This window comes from Trichechus manatus, unplaced genomic scaffold (genome assembly GCF_000243295.1).
Source record: "Trichechus manatus latirostris isolate Lorelei unplaced genomic scaffold, TriManLat1.0 scaffold00157, whole genome shotgun sequence".
Taxonomy (NCBI): Eukaryota; Metazoa; Chordata; class Mammalia; order Sirenia; family Trichechidae; genus Trichechus; species Trichechus manatus.
The window spans coordinates 2658267-2672736 of record NW_004444093.1 but is presented as its reverse complement, the minus strand read 5'-3'; the positions used below and the strand labels follow the sequence as shown (position 1 = coordinate 2672736).

General features: G+C 46.4%; 1 protein-coding gene across 3 annotated transcripts in view; it reads left to right on the top strand.

Annotated features, from left to right (window-relative positions):
• Positions 1-13304, top strand: part of SPECC1L (sperm antigen with calponin homology and coiled-coil domains 1 like) — a 272749-nt gene extending 259445 nt beyond the window's left edge. Inside the window, exons 10-12 of one of the 3 annotated variants that reach the window (XM_023740531.1) lie at positions 10782-10898; positions 11168-11227; positions 12153-13304. In XM_023740531.1, coding sequence (XP_023596299.1) covers positions 10782-10898; positions 11168-11227; positions 12153-12242 — 267 coding nt within the window. In that variant the 3' untranslated portion in view covers positions 12243-13304. The remainder of the gene's footprint in view (positions 1-10781; positions 10899-11167; positions 11228-12152) is intronic. The other 2 variants (XM_023740528.1, XM_004386171.3) reach the window with 2 other exon arrangements.
• The last annotated feature ends 1166 nt before the right edge of the window (positions 13305-14470 follow it).

Sequence of the window (14470 nt, the reverse complement as noted above, 5' to 3'; positions counted from 1 at the left end):
TCCAAAGGACTAATGGACCACAGCTACCAAGGCCTCCACCGGACTGAGTCCAGTACAGCTAGATGGTGCCCAGCTACCACCATTGACTGCTCTGACTGGGATCACAACAGAGGGTTCTGGACAGAGCTGGAGAAGGATGTAAAACACAATTCTAACACACACAAAAAATACCTGACTTACCTGACAGAGACTGGAGAAACCGCAAGAGTATGGTCCCTAGACACCCGTTTAGCTCAGTGGTGAAGTCACTCCTGAGGGTCACCGTTCAGCTGGGGATTGGACTGCCCCATAAAACAAAACAGGACTAACCAGGCACAGCAGTCCAGGGACAAGGACTAGAAGGCAGAAGAGGACAGAAAGCTGGTGATAGGGAACCCAAGATTGAGTAAGGACAGTGTTGACATGTGGTGGGGTTCTTAACCATTGTTATAGGGCAGTATGTATACTGTTTAATGAGAAACTATTTTGTTCTATAAACCTTCATCTAAAGTGAGAATAGCAGCACATCTGGAAGAACGAAATCAGCATCACTGAACTATACATGTAGAACTTTTTGAAATGGTGTATCTTTGGCTGTGTATCTTTTCACCAAAAAAAAGAAAAGGTCCTCCAAGGCTGAGAAGGGAGCGTTTTGACATGTTGTGGGGTTGTTAACCAATGTCATAAAACAATATTTGTAGTGACTGTTTAATGAGAAAATATTTGTTCTATAAACCTTCATCCAAAGTACAATTAAAAAAAAAAGAAAACTACTGGAACTAACAGAAGAGTTCAGCAAAGTATCAGGATACAAGGTAAACATACAAAAATCAGTTGGATTCCTCTACACCAACAAAGGGAACTTCGAAGCAGAAATCACCCAATCAATACAATTTACAGTAGCCCCCAAGTAGATAAAATACTTAGGGATAAATCTAACGAGAGATGTAAAAGACCTATACAATGAAAACTACAAGACACTACTGAAGAAACCAAAAGAGACTGGCATAAGTGGGAAAACATATCTTGCTAATGGATAGGAAGACTCAGTATTGTGAAAATGTCAATTCTACCCAAAGCGATCTATAGATGCAGTACAATCCTGATCCACATTCCAACAGCATTTTTTAAGGAGATGGAGAGACAAATCGCCAACTTCATATGGAAAGGGAAAGATAAGTAAAGATAAGTAAAGCATTACTGAAGAAGAAGAACAAAGTGGGAGACCTCACGCTACCTGATTTGAGAACCTATTATACCGCCATAGTAGTCAAAATAGCCTGGTAGTAGTACAACAACAGATACATAGACCAATGGAACAGAATTGAGAATCCAGACGTAAATTCATCCATCTGTCAGCAGCTGATATTTGACAAAGTTCCAAAGTCCATTAACTTGGAAAAAGACAGTCTGTTTAACAAATGGTGCTGACATAACTGAATATCCAACTGCAAAAAACTGAAACAAGATCCATACCTCACACCATGCACAAAAACTAACTCAAAATGGATCAAAGACCTAAATATAAAATTGAAAATAATGAAGATCATGAAAGGAAAAATAGGGACAACACTAGGAGCCCTAATACATGACATAAACAGAATACAAAGTGTAAGTAAGAATGCACAAACACCAGAAGAGAAACTAGATAACTGGGAGCTCCTAAGAATCAAACACTTACGCTCATCGAAAGACTTCACCAAAAGAGTAAAAAGACAGCCTACAGACTGGGAAAAAATTTTGGCTAAGACAAATCGGATCAGCGTCTAATCTCTGAAGTCTACAGGATACTGCAAAACCTCAACAACACAAAGACGTACAACCGAATTAAATACATGCAAAGAATATGAACAAAAAAGACATTCAGGCAGCTAACAGACACATGAAAAATGCTCACGATCATTAGCCATTAGAGAAACACAGATCAAAACTACAATGAGATACCATCTCACCCCAAGGCTAGCATTAATACAAAAAACACCATAAATGTTGGAGAGGTTGTGGAGAGACTGGAACACTTAGACACTGATGGTGTGAATGTAAAATGGTACAACTACTTTGAAAATTGATTAGGTGCTTCTTTAAAAAGCTAGAAATAGAAGTACCATACGATCCAGCAATCTCATTCCTTGGAATATATTTTAGAGAAATAAGAGTGGTCACACAAATAGATATATGTACACCCATGTTCATTTCAGCACTGCTCACAATAGCAAAAAGATGGAAACAACCTAGGTGCCCATCTACAGATGAATGGATAAACAAATTATGGTATATTAACACAATGGAATACTATGCAACAATGAAGAACAATGATGAGTCCGTGAAACATAATGTGGAGGAATCTGGAGGACATTATGCTGAGTGAATGTAGTCAGTCACAAAAGGGCAAATATTGTATAAGACCACTATTATAAGAACTCAAGAAAAGGTTTAAACACCGAAGAAAACATTCTTTGATGGTTACGTGGGTGGAAAGGGAGGGAGAGGGTTATTCACTAACTAGATTGTAGACAAGAATTATCTTAGGTGAAGGGAAAGACAACACACACTACAGGGGAAGTCAGCACAACTGGACTAAACCAAAGCTAAGAAATTTCCTGAATATAACCAAACACTTCAAGGGACAGAGTTGCAGGGACGGGGATCTGGGGACCATGATTTCAGGGGACATCTAGGTCAGTTGGCATAACAAAGTTTAAGAAAATGTTCTGCATCCTACTTTGCTGAGTGGCATCTGGGATCTTAAAAGCTTGAAAGTGGCCGCCTAAGATGCATCAATTGGTCCCAACCACCTGGAGTAAAGGAGAATGAACACCAAAGACACAAGGAAAGTATTAGCCCAAGAGACAGAAAGGGCCACATAAACCAGAGACTTCGTCATCCTGAGACCAGAAAAACTAGATGGTGCCCAACTACCACCGATGACCGCCCTGAGAGGGAACACAACAGAGAGTCCCTGATGGAGCAGGAGAAATTGGGATGCAGAACTCAAATTCTAGTAAAAAGACCAGCCTTAATGGTCTGACTGAGACTGGAGGAATCCAAGAAAGCATTGCCCCTGGACTCTCTGTCAACTCAGAACTAAAACCCTTCAAAGGCCAACTCTTCAGACAGAGGTTGAACTGGACTATGGGATATAAAATGATACTCATGAAGAAAGTGCTTCTTAGCTCAAGTAGATACATGAGACTAAATGGGCAGCTTCTGTCCAGAGGTGAGATGAAAAGGCAGACAGGTTCAGGAGCTGGTTTAATGGACACGGGAAATCAAGAGTGGAAAGGAGGAGTGTGCTGTCACAGTATGGGGAGAGCAGTTAGTGTCACAAAACTATGTATGTATAAATTTTTGTATGAGAGACTAACTTGAATTATAAACTTCCACTTAAAGTACAATAAAAAAAAAAACAGATTTATTTGACTAAAAATGTCATAGCACTTTAAACCTGGAACATATTATTGTAACTTAGGTTTTGTTTTTGTGAAGCTTCTGTGTACTTGATACTGTATCTGAGATCTACCTTGAGCATATTTGATGACTTCTCTCACAAAATCAGGGGCATCTTCCTTTCTTGAGCTTCGGAACAGCTCACACACAGAGGATGAGATCCCTGGTTTTCGTGGAGTTATCAGAGTTGCTCAGTTTTTTCTTGTGGCGAAGGAAGGTGATTGATACCCTGCCTCTTACCCTTAGCAGTTCGTTTGCTTATTTGCTTTGAAGAAAATTTTTTTTATTTCCAAAGCTGGGCCAAATAAATTCATCTGAGTTTAAGCCATGTAGCTTGTCAGTAAACACTGCAGGATAAGTTAGTTGCTTATGAGACCTACCTGTTGTATAGAGTTATTGGTCATAAGTTACTTCAGAACATTTGCCAATTTTTTTTATGTTACGTAAAATACACATAACATAAAATTTACCATTTTAACCATTTTTAAGTTTGTAATTCAGTGACATTAAGTGCGTTCACAGTGTTGTGCAGCCATTGCCACTATCTAGTTCCAGAACATTTTCATCATCCCGAACAGAAAGTCTATACCCATTAAGCAGTCACTCCTTATACCCCCTTTTCCCCAGCCCTGGCAACCACAAATCTGTTTTCTGTCTGTATGGATTTGCCTATGCTGACTATTTCACGTAAATGGGATCATACAATCTGTGCCCTATTTTGACTGACTGACTTCACACAGCATGGCGTTTTCAAGTTTCATCCATGTTGTAGCATGCATCAATACTTCATTCCTTTTTATGGCTGAAAAGTATTTCATTGTATGGATGTATCTGTTTACCTATTGATAGACATTTGGGTTGTTTCTACTTCTTGGCTCTTGTGAATAGTATTGCTATGAAAATTAGTGTACAGGTATTTGCTCAAACACCTGTTTCCAGTTTTTTTGGGTATATACCTAGGAGTTGAATTGCTGAGTCATACGATAATTTAATGTATAACTTTTTGAGGAGCTGCCAAACTCATTTCCACAACAGCTGCGCCATTCCACGTTAACAGGGTTCCAGTTTCTCCACATCCACGACCACAGTTGTTATTGTGTGTTTTTTATCATAGCACTCCCAGGCAGGTGAAGTGGTATCTCACTGTGGTTTGATTTGCATTCCTCTGACTGCTAAAGATGTTGAGCATCTTCTCGTGTACTTAATGGCAGTTTTTATATCTTACTTAGAGAAAGGTCTATTCAAGTCCTTTACCCATTTTTCAATTGGGTTGTTTCTCCTTTTGTCATTGAGCTGTATGTTTATTTGTTTTAAATGGAAATTTTCAAGTATACACTAAAGTCAATAGAATAGTAAAATGAACCTGCATGGCCGCATCCCTCAGCAACAAGTCATCAATGCATACCACTCCCCACCCCACAATGATTCAAAAGCAAATCCCAGACATTTCATCAAATGTCATCAAATAGAGTTCAAACTCCCTGATTGAATCATAATGTTTTTACAATTGGTTTGTTTGAATTAAGATCCAACCGAGGTCCACATATTGCATTTGGATAATTTGTCTCTTTTAAGTCTGTCTTAATCTATTAATTCCCCCCCTTTTTTTCTCCTTTAAATCTTTCTTTTTGAAGAAGCTGGATTGTATGTCCTGTAGTTTCCTGCATTTTAGATTTGCTGATTATGCCCCTTTGGTGGTGCCCCAAGTACACACTGGTGGATAGAACTAGAGGCTGGATCGGATTCCAGATTTGTGTGGGGTTGTGTCTGTCTGTCCAGAGGTGCAGTAGGCCAGCTGTCTCTGTGATGTTATTAGCCATTAATCATCATTATTGCAAAATCCTGTCCCTCCTTCCTCATTTATTAGCTGGAATTCCTTTTTGCAGAGAAGTCCTTCACCAGCTATTGGATTTCCTGGAAGTATAGCTTGGTCAGGAGAGTTGGATCACTCAGGATAGTGAGAGGTGGCCCAGACCTTCCAAAGGATGAGGGGTGGGTGATGATTTGGCTTTGGGAAGCATCACTGTGACTCACGGTTGTCACACATCGTGTGTTCCTGGCCATTGCACTAACCCCCTCGGCAGTTCTTAAACCAGTGGTCCTCTACTGGAGACCTTTAAAGAAAATGACCAGTTGGGTCAGCACCTCTGAGGTAGGGCTGAGCATATATAAGCTAAAAACTTTCCCAGGTGGTTCTGCTGCACAGTGAGGACTGAGGACCCTTGATTGGAACCCCTGCATCCACAACACAGGACTATGAGACGCAGTGCCCTTCCATCAGGGTTCACCCTGAGTTGCCCTCCCTAGACATGGCTAGGAGGGCAGGGTCGGTCTTTGATGGTTTTCTGGCTTGATACCTCATTTGCTTTTAGTGGTTCTTAACTCTTATACATGGTGAGTTCCCTGTGTTCTCACTGGAGTCCTCTTAACTGTCCAGCTGTCTGGAGAATTATCTGTCACAGCCTTGTGGGGTATAAGCACAAGTGAAGCTAAAGCCTAGATGTGAGCAGTCTTTTCACATGCCCCTCCTTTCAGTGTTCCTCTTTTAGACGTTATCTCCCCCAACACACCCTCCCGACACACCACACACAAGGGCCCCACCACCTCACTCAGGCCCAGCTAGTTCCTGTGGTCAGGGACTTTGTGTTTTGCAGTTCACAGTGACTTCTTGAGGCCCAGGCTGTGGACCTGGCCGTGTCTCACTCAGTACATTTATTTGGCTGTAGCCTAGCAGCTCTGTGCCCTGTGAAGCTGGCTTTAGAGAGGTCTGCCCCTGCTGTGCAGGGTCCTGTAGACACTGCTCGAAACCTAGCAGACAGCCATGAGGACATGGTGCTTGCTGGTGTGAGCAGAGATGACTCATGCTTTTTGGCATCTTGCCCATAAAAAAACCATTTCCTTAAATAAATTAGAACCTTAATAGATATTTAAAGAGCATGTGATTTTTGGGGGTGTAATTTATGGCCCTTAATTAAACTTCAGACAATTTAAAACATTTCAGATAGTTTTATTACATTTTTTATCTTTCTGTTTTGCGAAGGTTTGTGTAATTTCTGGGCTTTCATGCTGCACCCCTTAACTCAGTGCATGCAAAAGAGCCTGTGGCAAGGTCCCACCTGAAGGCCAGGTAGAGAAGGCTGAGCAGGACTGCAGTTACTGCAGCAGAGGGAGAGGAGGTGGCTACACAAGGACCCAGGCAGCCTGGCAGAGGTGGGGGTAATGTCGTCAGTTTTACTAGTGGAACCAGGCCCCTTTTGTCCCTCCGTCCATCTGCCCGCCCACCCAGCGAGTCAGTCACTTGGTTGACATTTCTGAGGTGGAAGAGCAAGCACTTTTACGAGATAATGGGCAGAGCTCCTTACCTGAGTCTGTGTGCAAAGCTTTTTGAACTTTTGTCCTGGCAGATACCATAACTCTCTTGTTTTTATCCACCTTAATGCAAACGTAGAATTGTCTTGTAGAGTAGAAAAGCTCAGAATTGACCTGAAAATTACACGCAAAATCCAAATTCATCAACCAGGAGCTTGGATTATAACTACTAGTGCATTTTTTGTCTCTATTTTAAAAAGAAACCTGTTTAAAATAGAAATGGGTGGGTGCCATGCCTATCGCAAGTGGACACTGGAAAGTCTTTACATCAACATGTGAGTTTTCCCTCTAGAAGTCAGTTTTTGGTTTTAAGAATAGTTTGTTTTAAAGGGATCAGCTGGCCTGCTCCCAACACTGTCAAAGGAGGAGTTGGAGCCTGCCTATCGTGCAGAGGCCCTTTCCCCTCTTCGGACAGCAAATGGCTTGCCGCTTACAGGGATGGTCTAGAAAGTGCACTTTACAGACGAGCCTTCCGCTCACGGGGACGCTCTAGAAGGTGCACTTTACAGACGGGCCTCCCATTCACAGGGACGCTCTAGAAGATGCACTTTACAGGCAAGGACTCTTCTCGAACACCAGGGTGCTCTTTTCAAATATAGAAATTCCATTTCTGGACAAACTCTGTAAAATAGACGTAAAACAGGTTGTCTGTGAATGTTGTGACACTGTAAGTATAGATGATTAAACTCTGTGCAGTGGTGGCTTCTTAAAACATAATTTGTAATTGTTCCTCCCTTCATAATTTGCTGGTGTTCACCCCAGGCTCATGGTGCAACCAATACTTTTACATCCATGTGGCCTCTCTCCTGTTCTGAATTCTTCCTTTGGCTTCTGGGCTGCCTCCCTCCTCTCTGGCCTTCGCTGCTGTGACCATGGAACATTGTGTTCCTCGTGTGGCTCTTACATGTAGGGGTTCTGAAGGGCTTAGTCTCAAGCCTGTCCTGGGTGACCACGTCCGGGGCGGCTTCAGTCCCTTACATTGAGGGTACCACGTCTTATGTCTCTGTCCAGCCTTTCCTGAGCTCCAGACCTGGCAGGCCCACAGTGCAGCTCTTCGTCTTCTCACACCCTCCCTCCACCTCTAGCGCTTCTGTCTTCCTGAGATGCACAGGAGATAGAAGAGGCAACATTAGCGTGTATGTGTGTACGTGTGTGTATCTGTCTCTCTGAGTCTGCATGTGTGTGTTTGTGTGTGCCTTGTGTCTGTGTCTCTGTGTATATGTGTGTCTCTGTGCATGTCTGCATGTATGTGCATGTGTGTTAGTATGCCTGTGTGTGCATGTGTGTGTATGCTTGTGTATGTGTTTGTATGTGTATATGTTTGTGTGTGTGTGTGTGTGTGTATGTGTTGTGTGCCTTTGTGTGTGCATGCCTGTGTATGTGCCTGCGTGTATGTGTGTGTCCCCTGAAAGTCAAGACCTGCTCAGGAGGCTGTGTTCATGGTGTTAATATCATTCTGTGGCTCACTTGTTCCAAGAGGAATAAGATCTATACCCAGGAGCAGGTGGTTTGCCTTAAGCAGTAAACCCTGGGCCTCTTCAGTCACCTGTGAAACTCACTCTGGAGGCAAGTGAAACTAAACCAGACCAAACCAATTGCCATCGAGTCAGTTCGGCTCATAGTGACCCAATAGGACAGAGTAGAACTGCCCTATAGGGTTTTCAGGGAGCAGCTGGTGGATTCAAACTGCCGACCTTTTAGTTAGCAGCTGAGCTCTTAACCACTGCACCACCAGATCTCTGGAGGCAAGTGAGGCTGCATGAAATAGACAGTGAGACGGAAAGCAAGAGCATATGGGAAGTGCTCTCTCTTTGTCCCTCCCTGGGCCCAAATTGTACCCAAAGTGTGTGAATTAGCACAATCTAAGTGTACATTTTGATCTTTAAAAGGATTCTGGCAAGTAAGGCTAAAAGCTGCATACTAGCTGAGTTGCATTGTCACATAATAACATAATTCTGAATGGCATTTAATTGGAATGTAGAGTAAGGTGCCTCTTAAAAGAAGGGTGACATGCTCCCCAGCCATGGTGCAGTGAGCGTGTGACCCCACATTGGTTGGCTCCTAGTGCCGCACGACACCTGTGAAATGTTTACACCTTCAGATCACAAACAGAGAGACGTCTGACCTGCAGTGAGTCTTTGCTTAGAGTCCCTACTGGGTGACTGGCTGCACCATGATTCTCCTCATCACACAGTCTGCTGCCCTCGGGCCTGCAAGACAACAGAGCAGAACAGCTCTGAGCCCCTGCCCCCCACAGGCCAGTGGGGCTCACCATCAGAGCAGCACTTGTATGTGTGTGGGCATGCCTGTGAGCATTACTGCGTCCAAAAAATAGCTAAGTATTCTTTTTAAAATAACAATTATAAACCTGTTATGTGTTAAATAACATTTTTTATGAAAAATAATTTTTTTCCAGAATAAAAGAAAAAAACAGAAAGGTGGCATTGTTTTCTGTTTTTGCAGCTTTTCCATTTGGCTTAATAGAAGCAGCTGGGTTCTCGTTTCTGCGTCTGCCTTCAGTATGCTGGACCTACTGTTTTGGTGAGAGGGTCTGAAGAAAGTCCAGCTACACACAGATATGTAGTTGGAAAAGGCAGGAATATTCTAACAGTCTTTTCAGATACAGGCAGTCTCCGGGTTATGAAAGTCTGGCTTACAGGCAACTCGTACTTCAGAACGGACTGCCCTAATGAGTTAAATACATAGAAAAGTACATAATAACAAATGAATGCACTACTCTGTGACGCTCATGGAAACATTGCACAGTTTGGAGGTGTTTCTTAAGTGTTTTATATGCACAGAAATGTAAAATACAGTAAACATTTGACTAAGTGACACTAAATAAGAACCATATGTACCTGTTTACCTACAAATTTGACCTAAAGACAGACTTAGGAACGGATCTAATTCATAACCTGGAGACTGCCGGTACTCGTGTCTAACACTACGCCGAAACTGGACAAGTAGAAGTTTCCTGAGAGCTAGTTGTAAAATCTGAGAGGAATCAGTGACACTTCGCCTCTGTCCACTGGAATCCCTTGGCCAGCCTGACACTAGCATTCTTTGGCCAGCCTGGCACTGGCGCTGATGTTCTTACCCAGCATGGCTGTACCGTCACACGCTGGGCATTGGAAAGTACTGATTCCGCAAATTAGGTGGCTCTTTCAAATGTTGACACCTATTAAAAAATCACATCTGTTAGTCTCCGCAGCAATCTTGTCAGAAAAGTCTCTTAAGTGTTGCGAGCTGTCAGGCTCACAGCAGCAGGTAAGAGTTTCGAAAACTAATTTTCTCATGAAAGCCTGAATCTTATCATTGGCTGCAAATGCTGTCAGCTGTTTTCCTCGATATGACATGACTCTTGGTTCATTTTCAAGGACTCTGCAAGTAGCCAGAGCTGGGTCTGTCATTCATTTTGTTGAGTTACAACGGGGTGCAGGAGAAAGCAGCAGTCAGCTCACATCTCAGCTGCACACTCCATGCCAAGATGTCAGTAGTTTCTCTTCCATTTGCTTCTCCCCGTCAGTGCAATGTCAGCATAGTGAAGAGGGCAGGAATGCCAAGATCTCAATCCTTTTTGTCACTCCAGCAGCCCACATTCCCTGCACCTGCCATGGTGGAGGCAGGCCTTGGCAGCCTAGGGGCCTCACAGTGGGGGGGTAGTCATTCCGATGGGAATGTGTCATATAAGGCCCAGGCCTGGGTGACGCTGTGGCCATGCTGCCCCATACTGGGAGAGTGTGATGTGCCGTGGCTGCTTTTGTGGCTGGCAGGGGGAATGGGGAGAGGGATGGAGGAGCCAATAAAAGGGCAGGTCACGGATACCATGTGGGTCCTGGGACATGGCTCCTCACCTGCTGTGGCTTCTCTAGAGGCCGCCCTGCCCACCCAGGCTTGGTGTGTCCTGCAGAGGCCCCTCTGTCCTCTGTGACATCCTCTCGAGAAGATCAGTGCCCTATCACTCACACGATCTTTTTCTCCTTCAGAATATTGACATTACGAACTTCAGCAGCAGCTGGAACGATGGACTGGCCTTCTGTGCCCTCCTGCACACATACCTGCCTGCCCACATTCCATACCAGGAGCTCAACAGCCAGGATAAGGTGAGGCTACAAAGCCACTGCCCTGGCATCCTCAGCACACAGGGAGGGGTGGGTGAGGAGGAGGGGCCGAGACATCCATGCTGCATCAGTGAGGCCATGTTCTCGCACTGGTGTCAGAGGCTGGACGTGGAGGGCTCCTGGGAGCAGGGTGTTCGGCACCACCTCACAGGTAGTGCCACTGTCCCTTAGTGCCTCTCCAGAGCATCACGAACGGCCATGTGGCCTGTCTGCACTGTCCTCACACTGCAGTGACACTATTTCTCTTGCAGAGACGGAACTTTACGCTAGCCTTCCAGGCAGCGGAAAGCGTTGGCATCAAATCGACGCTGGTGAGTCCTTTCCCCCAGGCACACCCACAGGGCTCAGCTTCATGCTAGGAAGTATGTCATCTTGCTAAGCTCAAACCGTGGTCACAGGGCAATGCACTTGCCTGGTGACAGTGCATCTCCTTAGGTGGCCATGGGAGGAAATGGTTTGACACAGGGCCACGCCAGCTGAGAGAGCCCCAAGTAGAGACGGCCAAGTGCGTTTCACACACTGTGTCCTCCCTGCCCGTGGGCATTCTGGGAGGCACAGAGCTGGGAGGCAGCTCCTGACCAGAGGCTCTGGGAACCTCGTGCTGTATTCTTCCTCATGCTCACCTTCCTGTGAGCCAAGCCTGGACCTTGTGCTGCACTCTGTCTCACGCTTACCTCCTCCTGGGCCGATCTCAGACCTTGTGCTGCACTCTGCCTCACGTTCACCTCTTCCTGGGCTGAGCCTGGACCTTGTGATGTACTCTTCCTCATGCACACCTTCCTTTGAGCCGAGCCCTTGGGCTCAGGAGGAAAGTGCTAACACACTGACACATGTCTCTAGAAGGCACAGTCCAGCCATTCTTCTGCCCCAGTCAGCCTAGAGGGTGGGTGGATGCAGAGCTTGGAGAGCCCTGGCACAGAGGGGGTCCCAGCACAGTGCCTGGGACAGGCTGTCATGAGCGCTCTAGAGGCTGGCAGGGAGAAAGCCCCCCCCCCCCGAGAAGGTGAGCCCCTCTTATCCCCAGGAGGGCTGTTGTGGGCAGTAAGGGGTGACCCTGGGTGGGCTCTGCAGCAGAGGGCAGGCTCTCAGGGTCTTGGGACAGGCCAATGCAAAGGGAGGAAGTACCTTCAAAAGGTGTGGTTGGGCTTAGACTGAGAGCCTGTGAGCCTGTCCCACCTGAGAGTTCATGGCCGGCCAGGGGGCCAGGATGTGACCCAAGCTTCTTCCTTTTCTCAGGACATTAACGAGATGGTGCGGACGGAGCGGCCGGACTGGCAGAATGTGATGCTGTATGTGACAGCGATCTACAAGTACTTTGAGACCTGAGCACACCCTGGGAGGCTGCCTAATGGCGATCCGCCTGCAGTCTGCACCGTCGCCTTCATTACCACGCGCTACTTGCTACGCTTCCAGCAACTCTGGGCTGCCAGCCTTCAGCCCGGGCTCCATTCAGAACTTGAGCCTGTGGCAGGCCTCCTGACCAATGTGCTGCAGAAGGTTTCTTTCTGAAGTGAACATTGAACTAACTTAACGCTGTGGGACAAAGAAAAGGCCCACTCACAGCCGAACTGAGGAAGGGGATTGACTCACATGGGAAGCTCACAAGGTTTAGTGAAGCTTCAGCCCAGGGCTTCTTGGGTTTGCTTTGCAGGTCCGAGTGATGACCAAGTGAGGACGGACACCTTGCAGAGTCTTTGCTTCCTGGCACTTGGGCAGAGCAACCTCTGCCCTTTAGACGAACTGGTTCCGGTGCTGCACAACCACATCCACGTGACAGGGCTGTCCTTGCCAGCATGACTCAGGTGTTTGCAAACCTGAGCTAGCAGGTGATTGAAATGGTGTGTCACACTTGGGATCTGCTTCTATGAATGAATTCATGCCTCCAGGCTCCTGCTGACAGGGAAGAGTTCAGGGCTCCCACCTCCATCCTCCAGCTCTGAAAGGTTTGGATTCCCAGTCCTGACTTAGGTTTCTGGTCAAAAGAACTGCACATAAAGAGTTCTAGTTAAAAGTTTTGTGCTGTGCACAATATTGGAGAAAATAGCTCCTGTTCTATTAGTATCAAAGTTAAACAGTTTTAATAGGCATAGAGATAAAACTGAAAATCTGGACATTGTTAACATAGTAAAAGCAAGGAATAAAGCAGAAAGTAGCAGGAGAAAGAAGTAAACAACTGTAGGGCACCCGAGCAGTGTAATTTAAAGTCACTCTGAGTCGTTGGGACTTACTCCTTCAAGGCAAAAATTTGAGAAAGTGCCTTAACTCTCCTGGCAGGGACAGCCCACTGCCCCGGGTGCTGGAGCCTCCATGGGCTGCGACGGTGGATGTCATCTGGGGCCTTGTGGCACCACAGCATGGGTTGCATGTCCCCTGCCACACCTGCCTCCCCGCACCAGAGCCCCTGCTGCACTCTTTAGAACCAAAGCTTTATTTGAAGATGTCCTGTTGAGATGACCTCCATCCAGGCTGAGACCCAACAGCCTTTTGGGGGACAAGGAGCCCACGCCCATGTGTGCCGAACACAGCAGCTGTTTGGTTTGAACGATGCCAAGACCTCTTATTTCCGGATACAGCTGTGCTGGCACTGCAGAGCACCGTGAGGAAGTGTGGCCACTGTGGAAGAGGCTTGCTACCACCAGCAGGACCCAGGAGGTCTGCATCAAAGCCTGAGGTTCTAGACCAGGATTTCTACACGTCTGTGTAGCCCAGCCAGGAATGTGGCGTGATGGAGTGGACTGTGCATGCATGAGGCCTGTGGGACCATGATCACTTAGCAACTAGAATGCCCACTGGCCCTCCCAGAGGCAGCTACCCCACTTTCAGCTACAGAAGGAGAGGCCGAGTGAGCAGTCAAGCCCCAGACCACCCCAGTGACCCACACAGACCCTGACCTCACAGACACCGACTCCCAGGTGAAGCTCCCCACAGACGTTGACTTCCTACAGACACTGACTCCCAGGCAGAGCTCCCCAGAGATGCCAACTCCCACAGATGCTGACTTCCTCCAGACACCAACTTTTTAGGCACAGACCCCCACAGATACCAACTCACAGGCAAAACCCCTGAGACGCCAGCCCTGCTCCCCACTGCAGAGCTCAGTTATGCCTCTGCTGTGCATCTCCTGTGCTCAAGTGGCTGTCCTGAGAGAGTCATTGTTTAACGTATCTCTCTCTACACAGACTTTACAAGTTGCCCACTGTCACCTTCGGGTGCCCTTGAACAGGCCTGCCCACCTCTGTCTGATCTACTGTCACGTTCTTGTTTATTTATTCTGTTGTATTTGGGGGAACAGCTTTGTCTGATAAGTGAGAAGACTTTCCTGAGTCTGAGCTTACAGGTCTGCCCCTTCCTGCCACGTCGGCCCCGCCCCGGCACCACACTGCGCTGGAAAGGGCTGGCAGAGGTTTTTCCAGGAAGGTGATCCCTGCTCATGGCTGTGTCCACATGGACGACACTTCCCACTTGGGATCCAGTCATGGGGAGGCCTGGCCTGGGCCTGCCTGGCTGGGGCTCAGCAGCCACGCCCAGAGCAGGTGGTAGGGATGCCTGGCCAG